This window comes from Aspergillus caelatus (genome assembly GCF_009193585.1).
Source record: "Aspergillus caelatus strain CBS 763.97 unplaced genomic scaffold BDV27scaffold_17, whole genome shotgun sequence".
Lineage (NCBI taxonomy): Eukaryota > Fungi > Ascomycota > Eurotiomycetes > Eurotiales > Aspergillaceae > Aspergillus > Aspergillus caelatus.
The window spans coordinates 228,951-248,573 of NW_022475280.1; the positions used below are offsets into that span (position 1 = coordinate 228,951).

The 19,623-nt window shown below is 48.2% G+C and overlaps 5 protein-coding genes across 5 annotated transcripts; 2 read left to right on the forward strand and 3 right to left on the reverse strand.

Annotated features, from left to right (window-relative positions):
• Positions 1-196: 196 nt before the first annotated feature.
• On the forward strand, positions 197-4,622 carry BDV27DRAFT_141643 (FAD-dependent monooxygenase/MFS transporter; the record flags this gene model as incomplete). The annotated part of the gene is made up of 16 exons (XM_032069856.1): positions 197-355; positions 406-497; positions 568-817; positions 1,007-1,094; positions 1,148-1,266; positions 1,327-1,822; positions 1,959-1,963; positions 2,512-2,575; positions 2,667-2,996; positions 3,051-3,268; positions 3,318-3,491; positions 3,552-3,658; positions 3,728-4,030; positions 4,109-4,164; positions 4,225-4,353; positions 4,408-4,622. 16 exons carry the CDS (start codon positions 197-199, stop codon positions 4,620-4,622), a joined length of 2,805 nt encoding a protein of 934 aa, XP_031932033.1.
• Positions 4,623-5,585: 963 nt separating this feature from the next.
• Positions 5,586-6,875, forward strand: BDV27DRAFT_153588 (TauD/TfdA dioxygenase family protein; the record flags this gene model as incomplete). Its single annotated transcript, XM_032071822.1, has 4 exons — positions 5,586-5,820; positions 5,876-6,208; positions 6,266-6,640; positions 6,712-6,875. The coding sequence occupies 4 exons, from the start codon at positions 5,586-5,588 to the stop codon at positions 6,873-6,875; spliced, it is 1,107 nt and encodes a 368-aa protein (XP_031932034.1).
• Positions 6,876-7,969: 1,094 nt separating this feature from the next.
• BDV27DRAFT_141645 (glycosyl hydrolase family 76-domain-containing protein) lies at positions 7,970-12,509 on the reverse strand (the record flags this gene model as incomplete). The annotated part of the gene is made up of 8 exons (XM_032069857.1): positions 7,970-8,922; positions 8,991-9,740; position 9,978; positions 10,080-10,142; positions 10,963-11,526; positions 11,601-12,050; positions 12,101-12,327; positions 12,413-12,509. The coding sequence occupies 8 exons, from the start codon at positions 12,507-12,509 to the stop codon at positions 7,970-7,972; spliced, it is 3,105 nt and encodes a 1,034-aa protein (XP_031932035.1).
• A 114-nt stretch (positions 12,510-12,623) lies between these two features.
• On the reverse strand, positions 12,624-13,225 carry BDV27DRAFT_27888 (uncharacterized protein). Its single transcript, XM_032076206.1, has one exon. It carries the CDS (start codon positions 13,044-13,046, stop codon positions 12,738-12,740), a length of 309 nt encoding a protein of 102 aa, XP_031932036.1. The 5' UTR covers positions 13,047-13,225; the 3' UTR covers positions 12,624-12,737.
• Positions 13,226-18,077: 4,852 nt separating this feature from the next.
• On the reverse strand, positions 18,078-19,235 carry BDV27DRAFT_121637 (TNT domain-containing protein; the record flags this gene model as incomplete). The annotated part of the gene is made up of 2 exons (XM_032065409.1): positions 18,807-19,235; positions 18,078-18,744 (listed from the first exon to the last, which is right to left on the reverse strand). Coding segments are annotated over exons 1-2 (685 nt in total), but the record flags the coding sequence as incomplete, so codon positions are not given.
• Positions 19,236-19,623: the final 388 nt, after the last annotated feature.

Sequence of the window (19,623 nt, forward strand, 5' to 3'; positions counted from 1 at the left end):
CTTGCATGATTCATGCACGGCTTGCGTGCTTTCACCCCTACATAATGATTACAAACATCAGATAAGGACTACTGCCGAAAGTACTTGTCCTTAACTTTTACTTATTGGTCCAGCCCCGGTGTGAAACTCTATAACGAGCAACGATCCTCCATATCCTGGTAGTGTTCAATCACCAGTACGGATCACTTACAACAAAATGTCCCAAGAAACGGTAAAAGTTATAATTGCCGGAGCTGGAATTGCTGGCCTCTCCGTAGCCGTCGCATTAAGACGTCTTCCGTATATTGAGATTGAATTGTTTGAACAAGCGACCGAGCTTCGAGAAATTGGCGCCAGCATTGCCATAAGCCCCAATGTAAGTCTGCAATCGCAAAGTTGTTACTCAACTGACAATGGTTGTTCAAGGGCCTTCGCTCACTCGAGAAGCTCGGTGTATTAAATGCTCTCGACGAAGATGTTGCTTTTCGTGGTCCTTCTGCTATTCCTATGATTTACAGGTAGCGGGCCCGGCTTATGTTTCTTACCATATCAGATGCTCAGCGAAACTTACGATATCAATTCAATTAGACATTGGAAGACAAATGAGGTTATACACCAGGACTACTTCGCTGACGTTACTGTCCGTCGCCACGAAACAGCAAGATTCCATCGTGGACATTTGCATGCAGCACTACTGGAACATGTCCCCTCGGATCGCATTCATCTTAGCAAAACGGTGGTTTCCGTGGAAGCATCTCACGACAAAGTAACACTTCACTTTGCGGACGGAACTTCCGCACAAGGCGATATTTTGATTGGCGCGGATGGAATCCATTCGGTATGTGCATTCATCATGTGGAATGTCTAGCCAAAGACAGGCAGCTCATAGTAGACTAGAAGGTGAGGAAATCATTCGTCCCCGAGCATCAACTGTTTTCAACCGGAAAGGTCTTTCTACGATCGACATTCGACGCGTCTCTTGTCGCACATATTCGGGATCTTCCGTTAGATTCCACGCATTGGGTAGGCATATGTTGTGCGACAATTCAGGTTCGTGGAGCTTACTAGGTTGAAACAGTGGGGACCAAAGGAGAACTTTTTCGCCTCTCGACTTGGTATCGGCCCGTCATCCTAACTATTTTCAAAGATGTAGCTTACCATGCGGCAGGGAAGAACCAGTATACCACTGTCGGCAATTTCGAGTTACCGGTAAACACGGGCGGTAGGACCAGGAATGTACAATGGAATGACGAGGAAAATGTTGAGATACTACGACAGCGCTACAAGGTATTTGTATCTGGGATCTGAGAAGTACATGGTTGTTGACGAGCAATTCTTACTAATCAGGACTGGAATCCCTTGGTCAAAGCCTTAGTGGATGCAACGCCCTACACGCGCATTTATCCGAATCACGCTGGCGAGCCTCTCTCAAATTGGGTGCTTGACTCACGAGTGACCTTGGTCGGTGATGCAGCGCATACTCACGGGGGTGCCTTTGCCGCGGGAGGCTCGCTAGCCATTGACGACGCTTATGCACTATTTCTTGCCTTTCGACATGTTTTGGGCTCGTTCCGAGTTCAGAAGCCAAGGGCATATGAGGTCAGAGATGCGCTCGCCTTGTACGATGAGACGCGGCGTCCGCATACTGAAAGGCTCTTAAAAATTGTTCTCAACGGTATTGGGGCCCAGGCAACAAACAAAGACTCCGACGAGATTTTAGTAGAAAGAGTTCGGAACAAACCAAACACAACATGGCTTTCAGAGCACGATGTGGAGAAAACATTTCAGCGCGTCTTACAAAACAGATCTGTGCCTGGGGATAATCCGGTAGAGCAGACTACAAGTAAGCTTTGAAATATTTGTGGCATAAGATGAACGTTCTGTGGCTGTTGTAGTAGCGATGAGATAGATATCTGCTGCTACTTAGTTACTGGCTGACTACCGAGTATATTCGTACATTAGTTAACATACAATACTAGTGTTGGTTACTAATTAGACTGAGAGCATTGACTGTCAAGCCTTTACTCAGTAGTAGAGCGTGAACACGTAGAGTGGCTTGAGCACACGTTGACATTCAAGCTGATTCATGCTTCAGAGTCCAGCTGCCACACGCCTTCGGAAAGTGATCACTATCTCCGTCCAATTAAGGAGGCGTATCTCTAATAAATTATGCCGAGAATCGGGTCTGGTGGTGGTGAGCCCTAGTGCCGATGGCATCATAGGATACTTCAATGTCACAATTCCCCATTGCGGGTGGCTTGACCGCGCCTCAATAAATTACCCAAAACGGTCACATTCTGGCTTACCTCCGCAATGCATTATTATCGATCTAACCGAGCTGCCCCTTATCGCCGATTTCCGAAGCTCGCCAAGGGAGCCTATGTACCACTTGTTCCAAAAGATGCGTGCGATTGCCGACGGTGGGATTGACCTTAGCACAGACTAGATCGCCCCCAGCCAGGAATCCCAGTAGTAGTTTGGGTTTTCAGAGTCCAAGCCCAAAGAATATATAGTACTATAGTAACTTCCTAGGTCATGCACTTATTACTATGCTTCTGGGACCAGGAGAGTTATATCCTACTCGTTCAGGATGCCTGTAGTCCATCTACCTGGCACAACGAAGACCGCCAGTGAGACTGTCTCAGCAGTGCAAAATGAGACAGACTCATCTAGCGACCGTGAAATAGCGCCCCTAGGAGAGCCATCCAGCGGGCGAAGACTTTGGTTTCAAAAGGGTCGAAAGTACGATCCCGACGCAATTGCAACTCAGCCTTCGGTCTATGATAATCCAAACACCGCACAAGAATATCAGCCAGGCGAGGATTGGGAGAATTTGCATCGATTTGACCCATCCGCAAGATGGACTTGGGGCGAGGAAAACCGGGTAATCCGCAAGATTGATACTCGAATCATGATATTTACCGCTATCATGTTCATGGCTCTAGAGTTGGATCGAGCAAACCTTCACCAGGCATTAACAGACAACTTCCTCAAGGACTTGAATCTCACCACTAATGGTTGGTCCCAATAGTATCACCAAAGTCCATACAAAGCACTAATGAAACAACTAGACTATAATTTGGGGAACACTGTTTTCAAACTCTCTTTCCTCTGCGCGGAACTTCCCTCTCAACTCGTCAGCAAATGGATAGGACCGGACAGGTGGATTCCTACGCAAATGACCCTTTGGTCGGCGGTTGGTATGGCTCAATACGGGCTCAAGGGTCGATCGTCCTTCCTCGCCTGTCGGGCTCTTCTTGGACTTCTCCAGGGTGGATTCATTCCCGATGTGAGTTGGCAACACAGGACCACTTGCTCATTCTGCTTATACGAGACAGATCATTCTTTATCTGTCCTATTTCTATAAATCGCATGAGCTATCTGTCCGACTTAGCTTTTTCTGGACAGCTTACAACCTGGCTGATATCCTCGCCAGCTTTCTAGCGTTCGGGCTATTGCGCCTACGTGGCGTTCAAGGCCAGGCAGGCTGGCGATGGCTATTCCTCCTTGAAGTACGGAACACAATTCCCCTAAGGTCTTGACAATAGCTAACAGTAATAAAAAAAAAAAAGGGCCTCATAACCCTGCTGGTTGGCCTCATCGCTTTCATCCTAATGCCGCCAGGACCTTGTCAAACTGCCAACTGGTCGAGAGGTAAGAAAGGCTGGTTCACTCCACGGTAAGTCCTTCTTCACCACATACCTCGCTTCCATTTTCACCTGATACAAAATCTAACAACGTCCTCCAGCGAAGAAACAATAATGGTAAACCGCATCATCCGCGACGACCCAAGCAAAGGCACAATGCACAACCGCGAACCCATAACACCCAAACTCCTCTGGAAAAGTCTCTGCGACTACGACCTCTGGCCCCTCTACGCTCTCGGCCTCACATGGCTCACTCCCATGACGCCACCCGGTCAATATCTAACACTCACACTACGAGGCATGGGCTTCAACACATTCGTTACAAATCTCCTCACGATCCCTTACACATTCGCCCAGATCCCCACCATGCTTATCCTCACATACCTATCGGAGAGATTCGGCCAGTTGACCTGGGCAGCAATGTTCACTCAGTTCTGGGCCCTGCCATTCGTGATCTACCTCTATGTTGTCGATATAAATAGTATCAATAAGTGGGTTGCATGGGTTATTTTGACTATTTTCTTATCTATTCCTTCAGGTATGTTCACCCTACCCAGTCCTTAATTCTGAATATGATGATCTAACTAATGATAAAAAGCACACCCAATTCAAGTCGCCTGGAACTCCCGGAACTCGAACACCGTCCGCTCACGCACGGTGTCTGCTGCCGTGTACAATATGTGCGTGCAAGCATCTGGGATTATTGCCTCAAATATTTACCGGAAAGGTATGTCTTTTTTCCCTTCCATTCTATTACGGTATCCAATCTGACTGGGGATAGACGATGCGCCCCGCTATAAGAGGGGAAACCGTGTTCTTGTTGGCTTGGTGGTTTCGAATATTTTTATCTATATGTTTACCAAGGCGTACTATGTTTGGCGTAATGCTAGTCGGGATAGGAAATGGGATGCTATGTCGGAGGAGGAGAAGAGGGTTTATTTGGCTACGACTAAGGATGAGGGAAATAAGCGGTTGGATTTTAGGTTTGCACATTAGTATATTCCAAGATGGATGGATATGCCAGGTATTTGTGGGGGGTTATAGGGGGGATTGGGGGTGTGCTGATGTAAGGGGCCCATGGAGAGCTTTACACGTTGCTTTAGTGATTATATTATAATGCAAGATTGTATACGATTTAATAGTGATATTGAAAGTCTGTATAGTTTGTTAATTTCAGCGAGAACACAAGCATAATACAGAATGTAGTTTTTATGTATTGCTGACTATCCTTAGTACTAATATCCAGAAAAGACCCTTATACTGATTTATTCATTATCATACTTAAACTACCCCAGACATCGGATACAAAGATTCCCCTAATCCAAGCTTATGCCCAATTATACGTTTTAAACTACATATCCACGCGCTAATGCAAACGAAGAACGACGATCCTGCATGATGCTATTCAACATCCGGCTGATGTGCTTAACCGCCAAGCACTCGCTTACACTAACCCGACACGAGAAAGGAATGACCATGAGGCCGAGATCGCAGCCTGCGTCTAGAATACTTAGCTCTTCCTCCTGTATGCCGCTTATATAACTTTACCGTTATCAGTAACTATATGATTGGTAGTGACTAGGTGGCGTAACCAACGTGTCAAATGACTCCATCGCTGTCCGGTTTATGACCGTGCTTACTGTCCTATACACTCAGTTTACTCCCAGAGATCAACACGAGATGGCGAGATATTGCATGATCCGCGGACGGTATTGTGAATCTCTTGAGAAACAGTCTTACCGATGCATTTGAGCGATGTCAATGGTTCTTTTGGGGTTTGTCTGGAACAGATGGTGATGTTTAGGATGCGGGGTTCGGGAAAGCGGCATAGTTGAGATGTCACCATCATGGCGACATGGGATGTATAAAGAGGCAGGTTGTCGTAGCATATCTGTATTCTCATAGATGTAGATTCTATGAGACAAACGAAGTTCAAAAGACACTGAATATCATTATCAAATGGCTCCCTCCGTCGCTGACAGCACCACAACTCCGGTGGTCCCCATTGTGGAAGGAAATGTATCAGCAGCAAAGACCCTCCAAAAGGAGCCCTTGAAGCTTAGCGGGGTTCTCGACTCCTTTGATTCCTTCGATGTTACTCCTGTCATTGGCCGGGAGTTCCCAACGGCTAACTTGGCTGAGTGGCTGCGGGCTCCCAATTCTGATGAGCTGCTCCGCGATCTTGCTATAACCAGTAAGGATATACTAGTGTCGTATCGGTGGGGCTATTGCTAAGTGATTGTCATTAGTCTCCCAACGCGGAGTCGTGTTCTTTCGCAAACAGGATGGACTAGACGATGATCTGCAGAAAGAGCTAATCCAGCGACTGGGGCTTCTTGCCGGCAAGCCCAGTACATCTGGTCTTCATGTGCACCCTATTCATAATGCGGGACGCGAGCACAATGTCAAAGATAACGAGATCAGCGTCATCACGTCTAAGAACCATGACCAGCTGTACAAGGGACGTTTACATCCGAAGAAGCAAAGCGCTAGAAGAGAATGGCATAGCGATATTACCTTCGAGCCAATTCCCAGTGACTATACTGTTCTCCGATTGACAGAGCTTCCCAAGACTGGCGGTGGTGAGTCAATAATGCCACGAAGCTGAAGCTGTATAGAAGGTTAACCAGTCGGTACAGACACGCTCTGGGCATCCGGCTACGAAGTCTATGATCGCATTTCGAAGCCTTACCAACAGTTCCTGGATGGCTTGACTGCGACATATGCCCAGCCTGGGTTCAACAGGGTTGCTAAGGAAAATGACTTCGAGATTTTTACTGGACCTCGGGGGGCTCCAGAGAATGTTGGTGATGAATTGAAGGCCATTCACCCTGTTATTCGGACGAATCCAGTAACCGGGTGGAAGAGCGTCTTCGCCGTGGGCGCTCACGTTGCGAAAGTCAATGACCTTTCTGAGGAAGAAAGTGACCATTTGCTGAAATGGTTTGTCTCGTTGATCGTTGAGAACCATGATCTTCAAGTTCGTCTAAGATGGGAGAATCCCAATGACTTAGGTAAGTAAACCACCCCTTGTTCCGCAGCGCAGGGAGAGAAGTATTTTATCTGACGTGGTGCCATTATACAGCTATCTGGGATAACCGCAGTGTCTATCACGCCGCGACGTATGACTACAAGGAGAAGGGTTTTGGTCCACGGACGGGGCATCGGGTTGTTGGTCTAGGAGAGCGGCCTTACTATGACCCAAAGAGCACAAGTCGGCGTGAAGCCTTGGAGGCTGAATCGGAATAGATAGATTAGCCTGCTGCGTAGGGTAAGCAACTATAAGGAGCGTTGTCATTGTTTAAAGCTTATTCGGACGAACGACAAATACAATCAAGTCTTGATCATATATGCCGCATTAATCTTGCCTGACCTTGTTGCTAGTAACATTGATAAAGCAAACAACCTGCGTTGATCAAGTCAGGTGTCAGTGTAGCCCTGTGGCCAAGTGTATTCTTGTTTCTTACTTTTAAACTTCTTTATAGTCCGGTTGGTACGATAACATGAGATACACCTTCCTGGAGGTAGGTGTATCCAAGGTATGCTCGCCGGCAATGATAATTGGCGTAGTCCCGAAGCACATTTCATGGGTGAGCTCAATAAACCAACCGATATGTTATCCTTTGCCATTGTAGTAAGTATTTCAATCTCATGAGGAAATGGTGCATTAATAAGTGTTACTAGTGTATTTATGCAATTTTTGGGTGCGTTATCTTTAGTCCCGACGACGATTTTCGCAAACACGAGGCGCACTGCCTACTCTGATTCGCCTGCAACGTCTGGTTTCATACTTCAGCGATCAGGAGGGGCTCAGCCGGCTCATGAAACATATTGGTGATGATGAGACCAGCTGCCATGTATTCCAAATGCTCCGGGAAGAAAGACAGGAGGAACACATCCCAAACAAATCATTTAGTGAATGACCGGATGTGACGGATTCAGTATTCAAGGATTTCATCCTGGGGTTGATAAGCCTAGACCCTCAGAAACGCCTCACTGCACGTCAGACGTTGGATCATCCTTTGGCTAGCGGATTTTTGATGGCATGTATCTTTTGTTCGAAAAGCTAGTTTGCTAGACCAAGACAATTTTCCCGAACAGAGCTTCTGAGCAACCACGATAGATCGACAAGGTGGCAGCCGGGGAAGGTTTCTCTTGTATTGTGGCTCATACGATGATGACTTTCGCCAAGGTTACCAAGCCTCAACAGATCATCTCTATGCCAACAGTGTCCGAAAGGACACAGGTCGTCGTGAAGTCTTGGAAGCTGAATCGGCATAGATAGACTTACGAGATGCACTTTGTAAACAAATATAGCAACGTTGTCATTTTTCCAAGGTGCCTCAGACTTGATACGAAAGACTATACTTCTCAATGAGAACGTCTGCACATGTTGCTCCCACAAGATAGGCAGTTACCTGCGTGTGATTGTTTGTCAGGACAGGTACCACACTCATGTCAGCCACTCGCAGTCCCTCTACATTCCGGACTCGGAATGAGCTGTCCACAGCTGCGTCTGGATCTTCTGACCTCCCCATCTTTACAGTCCCAGTCATGTGCCAGGTTGAACTGACAAATTGCTTCCAAAATTCAAGGATCGCCTCATCACTGTCCCCCTCTGGTCGAATCAAGTCCCCTATGGTATCCTTAGAGAAGGATGGGTGGGTGCTCAGTTTCAGAAGATCACGATAGCTTTCAATCGCGACACGGCGATCGTACGGATGGGACAGAAACTTAGGGTTGAACAAAAGAGGCACCGTCGGGTCGGCAGACTGTAATTTCACCTCGCCACGGCTTTGAGGGTTCATCAAGAAGGCCACAAGACATACATAGCTAAAGTCCTCTGAGACTCCTGGAATCAGCAGGTGGAAAGGGAAATGCGAAACTAGTTCATAATGGGGAACCGTCTCGCCCTTGAGGAATTCTTGCTCAGTCAGTGGAAGCTGCTTGAACTCGGGAGAGTCTATGACCGAGGAGGATTTCACCCAGCCACCCACGGTCTGGCAACCAAAAATGGACCATGGCCCGGTCCCGTCATTCTTCCAGGTCTCCAGGGCTTCCTGCGATGCGGTTGGCTCTCCATAGAATGAATGTCGGTCGTTGCTTTCTTTGTTTCGTCTAAATGCAAGTGGAACATGGCAGTGATCCTTCAGGTTCTGACCAATGGCAGGAAGGTCACAGATTATAGGAATCCCATGTTTGTCCAACTGCGACCTCGGTCCAATACCGGAAAGCATTAATAGCTTCGGTGTGTCGAGGCTACCTGCAGAGAGAATAACCTCTTTGGCAGCAAAGTCTGGAGAGAATAACGATGTTAGTCCACTGTCGAACAATACGAATAAGGTACAACCATGAATTACTTACAACGAGTCCCTGTAGCTTCAACACCGATGACACGCTTCCCTTCGAAAACGAGTCGCTCAACTGAGCACTCGGTTATAATGGTGAGATTGTCGCTACTACTTTGGAGCAAAGTGGCTGCGGTCGTTCGTCGACCTTGGTAGGAAGAATTGATCACGGGCCCTATGCCTAATGGATTTCCGCTGTTAAGGTCCCGGGTCACTGGAAAGCCGGCATCACGAAAAATATCCAACATTGGCACAATATCCCGTTCCCATGTTTTGGGATATCCTACCTTGAGTGGCCCGTGTTGGCCGTGGTCTTCGCGCCGAGGAGCGACGTAGTCACCGTACCTGGCCTCAGTGTCCTCTGTCTGGAATGACTCGAGGGTTTTGAATCGCGCTTGCATATGTGCCCAATCAAAGCGAGGATCATCGACGAGGTCCGCCCAGCGATCGTAGTCTCCGCGGCATCCAACAGTCCAGAAGCCAAAGTTTATGGCAGTACTACCTCCCAAACCCCGTCCCCGACTATAATCCAGTTGGCGGCCGTTGCAGTGTTCCTGCGACACCGTGCTGTAACCCCAATTCATCCCCGGTTGCTGTAGCGTGATCCATCTCTGCCCATCGACCAAGAGATCTTCCGAGTCATTGTACTTTCCAGCTTCTAATAGAAGAACCCTGGGCTTCTCCGAACAGGATGCAAGTCGTGACGCAATGATACATCCTGCAGGACCGCCTGTGAGGATGTAAGCGTGAGCCCCGCAGCTTGCAGCTACAAGAACTCTGAGCACGAACCTCCAACTATAATAAAATCAAACTTTTTAGCATCATCGCCCATGGTTGCATTCATTAAGCCACTGGAAATAAGAATAGGATAGAGTCGATAGTATCAACTAGTCCCGGGGTTGTTAAGAAGAAGTAATTTGTGATATGAAGAACACGAGCAGACTCAGTTTCTATTCGCGGTTCATTAAATGATGCACCAATGACCACATCCATTCGGGCTCACCCTGTAAGACGAACCAACAGCGTTTCAATCGAGAGCCAATAAGCGAGCATGGTTAAAGCCTTTAGGGGCTCGGGCGTCAGCAGAGAAAATAATTTGATCTACCCAATGGGCCTCGTGCTCTAGATCAGTGCCAAGTGGGACATTTCCACCTAATGAAATTGTACGCTTGACTACTGACAGCTCAGTACAAACGGAGTAGCATGGACACTGAACTGCTCTAGTGGAGTGAGAAATGAAGATATGCCGCAGAAGAATCGTGGGGGCTGTGACATCAACATTTATTCATAGGCAACAAAGTCACTGCTCCGGATTGAGCTAGATTGTTCCGTAAAACCTAAAGTACTATTTCCAAGTTAGCGTCCAACGCAGCAGCTCTCATCTCTGAGAGATCAGGGTAAGATTACCAGAATATTGAGATGTATTCGCCGTGAAGTGACCCACTGTGAGGTTATTCAAGTGCTGTGGGAGGGAGACCGATGTGGATTTGTATAGACCATTCTGGAAGCTGGTCGGTGGTCTCCTAGTAGGATCCCAAGGAATTTATTCCGGATTTGACCAGTAGTACGTCAGGCTTTGACGCATCTTTGTCGGCGCATGGCACGTGCTGGACCAGAGAAATTGGCTCAGAACAAATGCCGAAGCCAAGACCGCCAAGATGGTCCACAGTGGGACTCAGTGAATGTTCAGTGCAACACATGCGGAAATCCTTTCCTCTCTTGTGTTTGCAGTGATCGTCCGACGATCTACATATGTCGTAGAGTTGTGGCTAGACTGATAAGATTCGACAGTCATCCGAGAGCAAGATAGTTTAAATCTCTCACAAGGTTGTAATCAATAGCAGGCTCCCTATATACAATGTCTCACGGTGTTCATCACGAATAACCACAAATACCCCAAGCGCTGATATAATACTCATATACAGAAAATGATAACATGGGAAATGAAGGTAAGAATAGTAAAAGCCAAAAGCTCAGGCTCCGAGTACCATAAAGGCAACCAAACCACCCCATACACCAACAAATGCAATCGTGACAATACTAGCTCCCGCCTTGTCACCGGTCGTGATCGGGTTTAACTGGCTCTTATCGGAGCTGCTGCCATCGTTGCTACCCGCGTTCGGGTTGCTGGTACTGTTTCCGCCTGTCGACGAGGTCAAGGGGCCACTCCATTTCTTTTCCGTGACCAAGACCGAACTCAGCACGTCGGTGGCGCTGATCTGCTCTTCCATACCAACCCAGCCATCCCACTTCGATTCGTGCCAGCGCACCCCGCAGGTGTTGTTGCTCATCCCGCTGCACGACGCGGCAGCACCTTGCGCGGACGCTTGCAACTTAGGGAGAATCTGGTCATAAGTTGACGGGACCAGCAAGGCAACGAAAGCAAGCCACCCGGTGACAAGGCCCTTGAACAGGATTTCATTGTCATTGCAAACCTCGTTCGGCTCGCAGAGAACCTCGGACATAATATAATTAAAGGATTTCGGGAAGAATGTGTTCAGTGTAACTCCCAAAAGGCCGTCAACTGCTGTCTTCCATGTCTCCTTCTCGGTCTGAAGTACAGCTATTAGCTTGGGAGTCTAGAAAGCAATCTCAAAAGTTCCCACAGAAAGAAGTGGACCCTTACCATGTTATACATGTACGCCGCACCGATTAAGTACGTGCCATAATTGTACGACCATTGGTTGTTTCCCTGGGATTTACATCCGCCTGCTATATCGGTGGAGTCCGCGACATTCCATGTCTTATTATTTAGCAGCGGCGAAGACGCACTCCAATCCCAAACCTTTTCAGCCCATTCCGTATATGTCTGGTTGTTGGTATACCGAGCGAGACGTGCTGCCAGCTGGAACAACAGCCCGTTCGAAATCGAGTTCTTCATGGCGTAGCCAGCTTGATATGGGAAGATCTGCCAGCGCAGTCCACCACCACAATTGCTGCTATCCCACCGAGCCACTTGCGTGTTGAAAACGCCCTGCGCGAGGGACAGCCACGAGTATCCGTTGTCAACGTCGGGGAAACCGATTTCGGCAGCTGTCATGGCGGCAATCCCCCAAAAGCCTTGGTCGTCGTTACCCTGGATCACTGGTCAGAAAGGCCGGATTGGATGGGGTTGACTTTCCATACCAAGTAGCTACTATAATTGGCTGGCATGTAGTCCCCATTGCCAGCCTGCCACTCCATACCCTGACTGACTTCAGCATTGTAGGTGGTATCGCCAGTATAATGCCAATAATACAGCAAGCTTAAGAACAAAGCACTGCCTTCCCACCACTTGTCTGGAAACGCTCCCGGAATCTGACCCGTTTCATTGCCGGAGTACCATAACATCGAACCGTAGGCGGTCTGGCTGGCTGCACTTTTGATGGAGTCTGTGATAGACAAGGAGTATCCGTTAGTATTCCACACACAGTCCTTCACAATCTTGCAGTGACGTACCTGCATCATTGATATCAATACTCAGTGCCTCGACGACACGACCAATCCCTGCGAGGAAAAGAATGGCCCCATGAAGCCCACCGCGGGGCACACGCATCTTCGAATAACGTCCGAGTACGCAGCGCGACAACGAGCCGGCTGACCTAGAATCTGGGGTGATGCGAGGATGTCGTCGTCCGGTGGGCTCTAGGTGGGAAAGGTTTGGAAAACGGACCGGAGCAAAACAGTCGGCAACATCGGCACCATTTCTTTTATTAGCTACCACCAACTAGGCCCGTGCTGCTGCGAATAAATCTCGCGGATTGGGACGCCTACAGCATCCCCCCTAATAACCCGGCGGCATGATTAGTGGGATTGCGTGTCGGTCCAAACCATAGAGAGTATGGTTCAAATCGTTCGCAGCAATCACCGGTAGTGAATAGTACCAGGCACCGGCGAAAAAGTCATTTCTCATACGTATGCAGTGGAGCCGATGGAGCCAATCTTCTCGCTTCTCCGCGGTAGTGGCCAACCAAGCTTTTGCCCAGGAGGCGCGGCGCGAAATCAAGACTCGGAGACTCGGAAGCGGATCATTAAAACTTCTTACATCAGCCAGTCGAGAACACACAGGTCTAACACAAGATGTCTGGCTCATGGCTCATGGCTCATGGCTCATGGCTCATGGTTCATGACATGTCAAGGGGCTTTCGTTTGGATCAAAGATATCCAGAACCCATCGGAATCTGAGCATTTGGCGTCCGACCTCACGTGACAGGAGCCCCTGAAAGAACTGATACTTTTCGGCATTCCTTTTCCATCCCCACTTCCGCAGACTAGAGTTGAATAGCCACCAGATGATTCGGCATAGTTTGTCTCGTAGATCAATCCCGGGGTATCATAGAGAACTAAGGTAGATAGACTAGTTAATTTACCACAACTGTTCAACCGTTGAGGATCCGAAAAAGTTGATCCCTATGTCAAGACAAATCTAATTAGAGTAATATGTTCATGCGTCAGGAGTTTCATTAGCGAAGGTGGATAAAGGGCACATACGGAGTACTACGGGAGACCAGCTCAACCAAACGCGTCGTTCGCTTCTGTTATCCACATCCAGGCTTAAGTCCGAGCATAACGCCGAGCGGATACTGAGTATCTACAGAGTATAGTACATACAAAAAGGTTGGTGCCGGGCCGTGGTACAAACTTGGTAGAAATATAATTTCCTATGGTAACTCACACGGTTACGGCAAGCCAATGCCACCAATCCGCATCAATTCATTTTTCTATAATTTTTGGTCGGGTAGCCTGAATACCTGGATGACTGCCTTTTTGACCGCCTCTTTTACTAAGTACCCCCTGTATCTAGCTAGGAGAAAGTTGGTGTTGGCTGTGTGTACATATATAAAGTACTCGGCCGTCAACGACTCGGGAGGAGCCAGGACCAAGGCTATATTCGAGTATAATGCATACTATTACTACTGCTACTCATGGAGGATGCCGGTCCCCGATACGTGACTCTTCGCGTTATTTAGGTAAGGAGCATAACCAGTCCAGTCGCCACTTCCCACACAACTTAGTCTGTCATTCGGTCCTTATAAACATGGCTGATACAACCCCCCATGAAACACATTTCTTGCCTTTGTTGAGGAGCGAGTGGATGTAGAGACGATATTACTATTCACAAGTTACTACCCACCTTCCCTATTCGTACCTATATATGTGTGCATATGAAAATTCATGATTCACTATTCTTAACTGCATGAAACCTACTTCACAATAATTATCATGGCTGGAGGTGCCACTATCCTCAGCCTCCTCCCAAGCCTATTATGTACCCTACCCATGGAATTGTTTTATATCATCGTGGACTACCTTGATACAGAAGATATAGGGATCCTCACTAGAACCTCAGTACAACTGTGGGAAATTCTTGAGGCTGTTCTATACCGTCGTGGAGAAGATAAAATCCCCAGCAATGGCGGAAGGCCCTTGACTGGGCAGCGCACCGTGGTAGCCTGGGTACCATCAAGAAATTCTTGAAGTTTGCGCGACCAAAAGCTCCATTAGATGCGTTAGTACATCTTGCACTTGAAAGGGCGGCCTCAGCTGGTCATGAGGAAATAGTCCTCTTTCTTTTGCACATGGAGGTTAACCCGACTCTACATCTCCACCAGATGGACTTTACGAAAAGAAACCCTTCAGTACTACTGCACGCTATAGCTGCGCGACATACTCGCATTGTTCAGATACTTTTAGAGGCCAAGGCTGATGTTCACACGCCGAAAAAGCTGGTAGACGCTGCAGACATGCTAGCGGGTACTGTCGATGATACTCAAAACTCTACTGACTTGACAATCACTAGGCTGCTAATCAAACAAGGGTTCAATGTGAGGGTCACGGATGAATGAGGCTCTACGTTACTTCATTATATTACCGATCGCGGGTACGCGACGCTTGTTGCCCTCCTCATCGAACTAACCCTCGAGGTCAACTATCAAGATGCCGATGGGAGAACGCCCTTGTATTGCGCAACTAGCAAAGGGAGGCTCAATATCATGGACATTCTGCTAAGGGCAGGCGCAAACCCTGAGATATGCGATCATAATGGAGTCTCCCCAATGCATCTTGCCGCTTCACATACTACTCCTGGCTGCGCGAAGACCTTATTAGCGCACGGTGCCAATGTCAACGTGAGGTCAGCGACTGGAAGCACTCCACTACATGTAGCAACTGGCCACCCTCACAGGGCCCTGAGCCTCGTCAAAACCCTGGTCAACGCTGGTGCGTTAGTCCCATGCCAGGACAGTTACGGTCGAGCACCACTCCTTCTTGCGGTGTGGGGAGGAAATTCAAGGGCTGTCATGTTCCTGATTCAAAGGGGTGCTCTGGAGTACCCTTCCTTGTGGTCGCCCGAGCTCTTTTTTTGGGCCTGCCAGAGGGGGTACGAGGAGGTTGTGAAGCACCTGTTGAATGCAGGAATGGATATAGACTCGTTGAGGGACCATAACGGCCGCACACCATTAATGGCTGCTATCTGCTCTAGAAATACTAGGGTTTTCTTGCTGATGTTCAGCAGGATATGGGATGTGGATGAGAGGGATCACGAGGGTCGAACGGCATTGTTCATGGCTGCAAACATTGGCAATGCGCAGATAGTCCACTTGTTACTGAGCCGGGCCAGATGGATAGATTATTCAGACGGACATGGTGTGACACCATTAATGGCAGCCATTCAAAGTCGGAATACGAAGGTTTTCTATCGATTATTGGTCAGTTGTAAGGAATACGATCAAATTGACGAGACAGGGAGGACCGCTCTTCACCATGCTGTGGATGTGCATAATATTCCTGCCGCTGCGAAATTGCTGCACAAGAGTAGAGCATTGAACCTGCCAGATAAGTTTGGCTGCACCCCACTCTTGATAGCCGCACGTCATGGATGGGTCTCAATAGCAGCGCTGCTTCTGCAGAAAAGTGATATCAATGTGAAAGTGAAAGATTCCGAGGGCTGTAGTCCACTGACATGGGCCGTCACGAATCGCGCTAGTACCATGGTATCTCTCCTACTGGAGCACGGGGCCAAGATTGAAGAGGACTTCGATATCTTGCATCCTCGGTATCCACCTTTGCTGATCCAGGCTAGCGCAAGCGGACACTTAGATATTGTCTGCAGGCTTCTTCAGTATGGTGCGAGAACTGAAGTTCAAGATTCATCGCGCCATACTCCGCTAATACATGCGGCACGTTCGGGATACACAGGAATTATCGATATGCTTCTAAAAAAGAATGCTAACTTCCAAGCATGTGACAACAACCTCCGCAATGTGCTATTTTACGCTGCCCTGTGCGGCCAAGGAAAGGTTGTGGACATGCTCTTGGAAAGAGGTGCCAGCATAGAGATCACTGATATTGAAGGGCGGACACCTCTCACAGCGGCCGCAAGAAATGGACATGCACAGGTTGTCCAAAAGCTCCTAGAGAAGGGCGCTTGTCCTGAGCCCGAAGATTGCCACGGTAAAACTCCTTTACTGCTTGCTGCTATGAAGGGGTACTCAAAGACAATCGCAACTCTGATACCATACGGCGTAAATGTTAATAAAGTCGACTCTAATCACCGATCAGCCTTATCATTAGCTGCAGACCGCGGATATACTGCTCTAATTAGGCTGCTGCTTCGCCAACCCGGCATCGAAGTTGACCATCCAGATCTCACGGGGCGAACGCCTTTGGCTTGGGCGGTACGAGCGGGCAATGCTCCGGCCGTTCAACTGTTAGTTGAAGGGGGAGCAGATATGGCTAAAAGCGATAAAAGTGGACGAACACCCCTGTCATGGGCGCTGGAGTATGGGCACAAAAAGGTCATCAAGTACCTTGTCAAGATATATCCGCCAAGGCCTGCTTTGGGTTAGAACCAGACATCTGGTATTGATTATTTGATTAACTAGTTAGGAGTAAAGTCATCCGTACATTATATTTATCACACATGCGAGTTAGCTAGAGTGCTCAATCTGTTGAGGATTGAAATAGGGACCTAACAGAAATAAGATGTGTCCACTTGATTCTCACCTTCAGATTAGATACATATACGAGCAGGACGAGTATTTATAGGTTGCTAGACCGATTACACTTTTGGGTTTGGACTTGGCCAATTCCTCCTTGTGAAGTAAAGCTCCATAAACCCGTTTCCACATCCCTCTTCCCTTGCTGCCGTCCTGATTATGCTATGTGTAATGTGACTCCATCGCCTCTGCGGTCAAATTTAATGCCGAATATACTTCACCGGACGCGCCGCCAATTGCACCCGGGTCGTTGATAGCAATCAACAGCAAATTAGTGCGGCAATACACGTCAAATCTTTCCCAGGTACGATTCGATACGCCAGTTACTCACTAGCAAGATGCAGGAAACAGCGATACTGATCTATGTCCGTATGAACATAGTAAATGACGGTGATAAATAAACACATGGCCTATTGTCGCCCACACGATCCAGAATCACCATCGCATGTTCTGGTTTCCGTTTCGAGTGGGCTCGACAATGACGTGATTTATGATTCTATATTCATTGTGCAGGCCACAATGAGTAATCGAGTTAAGCAATACCCAGCTAATAAGACTTACTATTAGCTGTAGGTGAGACTACAGCTCACCTCCCTTCATCCGTATCGAAAGCGAGTTGATCTCTGTCGGCCATGGCACACCGAGTATTTCGATATGCGATGCAATATAGGAAGAAGAGCGCGACAGGGGCCGGTGGCGCATTATCGATTGAACTCTGCGAACCACAGAAGGAGGATGATAATCAAGAACATACTGGCTTGGCCTACCGCGGGGAGTAGCACGAGGTCTCGACAACCGCACTCCTCGACGAGGGGCACTGCTGATAATGGGTACACTATCGATTAAGAAATTCATCTGATTAGCAAACCTGAGGAAATGACAAAGGGTTTCCCCTTTCCCTACATCCGCGGATAGAGCCTTCCATGTCTAGACAGTCTGTGGAGAATAAGGTGTTGCGGAATTTCTCTGACTATCTGCATATCTCCACGCAATTCAATCCCGAAAGTGGGTTGAAGATCAGAATATTGCACTCGTGACAGGCGGAAAAAAGTCTTCCTATTCGGATACAGAATGGCCATAATCCTACAAAGGCCTAGGGCATAGCCGCAATAGTCGACAATCAGCGGTCAGAGCATCAAGTATTTATCATTGTTATGTTATTCTGAAACCTCGTAAACAGCGACTTTATTTCAAGTCGTCGTGGGGTACTTCACATGAGCACTTCTTCTTATCAACAAGCTCGATGACTCCGTGGTCTTCCAACAGTTTCAAGCCACCCTCGTAGTAAAACTGCAAACCATAACCTGGTTGCCCAAAGTAAGGTGCGATTGGCCCACCCGTGACGTTAAAGCTTGTGACGACCCTCCATACCCAGTAGTTGTACTCCGGACTGTTGGGATACTTGTTCAAGTTGCTTGGCGGAATGGATCTCCAAGCGAAAGGAGTTCCCCTTGGTGCTAAGTAGCCTCCATATTGAGTTCCGAACCGATCAAGCTCCATTCCTTCCTCAAGGGTGTATTCCGTCGTAACAGGGACGCCAACCGAGTCCAACAGCGCACCGTCTTTCTCGGGATAATCGTATTGCTTGCCACTAGGCGCAAATTCTAGGAGGAAGTCCTTTGGGCAGTAATTCCCAAGAGGATTATATCCGTGGAACATCTCAGACCACTCGGGGTCTTCCGCTGCCGTAAGGACCTTAGGCCCCAGGAATTTGTTATTGCACAGGGCATCGGGGGTGCCGGTGCTAGGAACGCCTTTGCAAGGAGTTCTACCGCATCTTCTCCCAAGAGAAGACTAGCAAGGTCAGTGTCTCAGCTATGAAAGCTATAAGCACGCGTGATTTCTGGTGGGAGTACCTCGACTGTGTGGGCAGAATCTTCAAGCGGCAATGATAAAGCTCCAAATGGGAGCAAAAGTAGTGCTAGCGATGCATACATCTTGTTGGAGTTTGAGTATTCACGGGGGTACGACCACAACAGTGAAAAACAAAGGGTGTTCTCAGGTCTGGCGGTGGACGCCCGACAGATTTATAACCCACGACCATGCGAGTTCAGCCAATGCCTCGCCCCTAGTGGGACTGGGCATCGTGTAAGTTGTTCCATGCAAGGCAAGGAGTCGCCTGAACGATAAAGCCCTGTCAAGCTGTCTCGACTCTCCCCCACACGTGTTCTGGATGCCATCCTAAGAGCCGAAGTTCATTGGATCAATGAATGGAACCATACGCGACTAAGGGTCTCCGGTTGTGCCGGCCCATGCGACTTCTCCAATCAACATTTTCACGTCTCCAAGCGGAGTTGGGCGCACGAACACGATGAGCAGCTCAGAATCAATAGTTCTGCAGCCAAGACTACTGATCAGCGAACCGCCAAGGGCAAAGATCCGGCCCAGCCCTGCCAAGCAAATCGTAAGACGTGTCGACACTCGTCGGTTTTCTAACCCCAGGGATAACTCAGCTTCGACATGAAGAGAATCCTGTGATAAGCGGTATACATAGCTGTCTGGTTGTCTTGTTGTCTTATTGCGATGTCAACCCTCAGTTTCTCAGTCGAGATAGAGAAAACCTGCCGATCACCAGGGTCTTCCCGAAAAAATCTCGAAGTGGATCCGTAAGCTCGATTTCCGGGTCTCCACAGTTCAGCTTTCCCTCATTTTTGCTTTTTTGGGTTCGTTTAT

Coding starts and splice junctions, on each gene's coding strand:
- BDV27DRAFT_27888 (XM_032076206.1), bottom strand. CDS start 13,046: ATGAGCCAGACATCTTGTGTTAGACCTGTGTGTTCTCGACTGGCTGAT.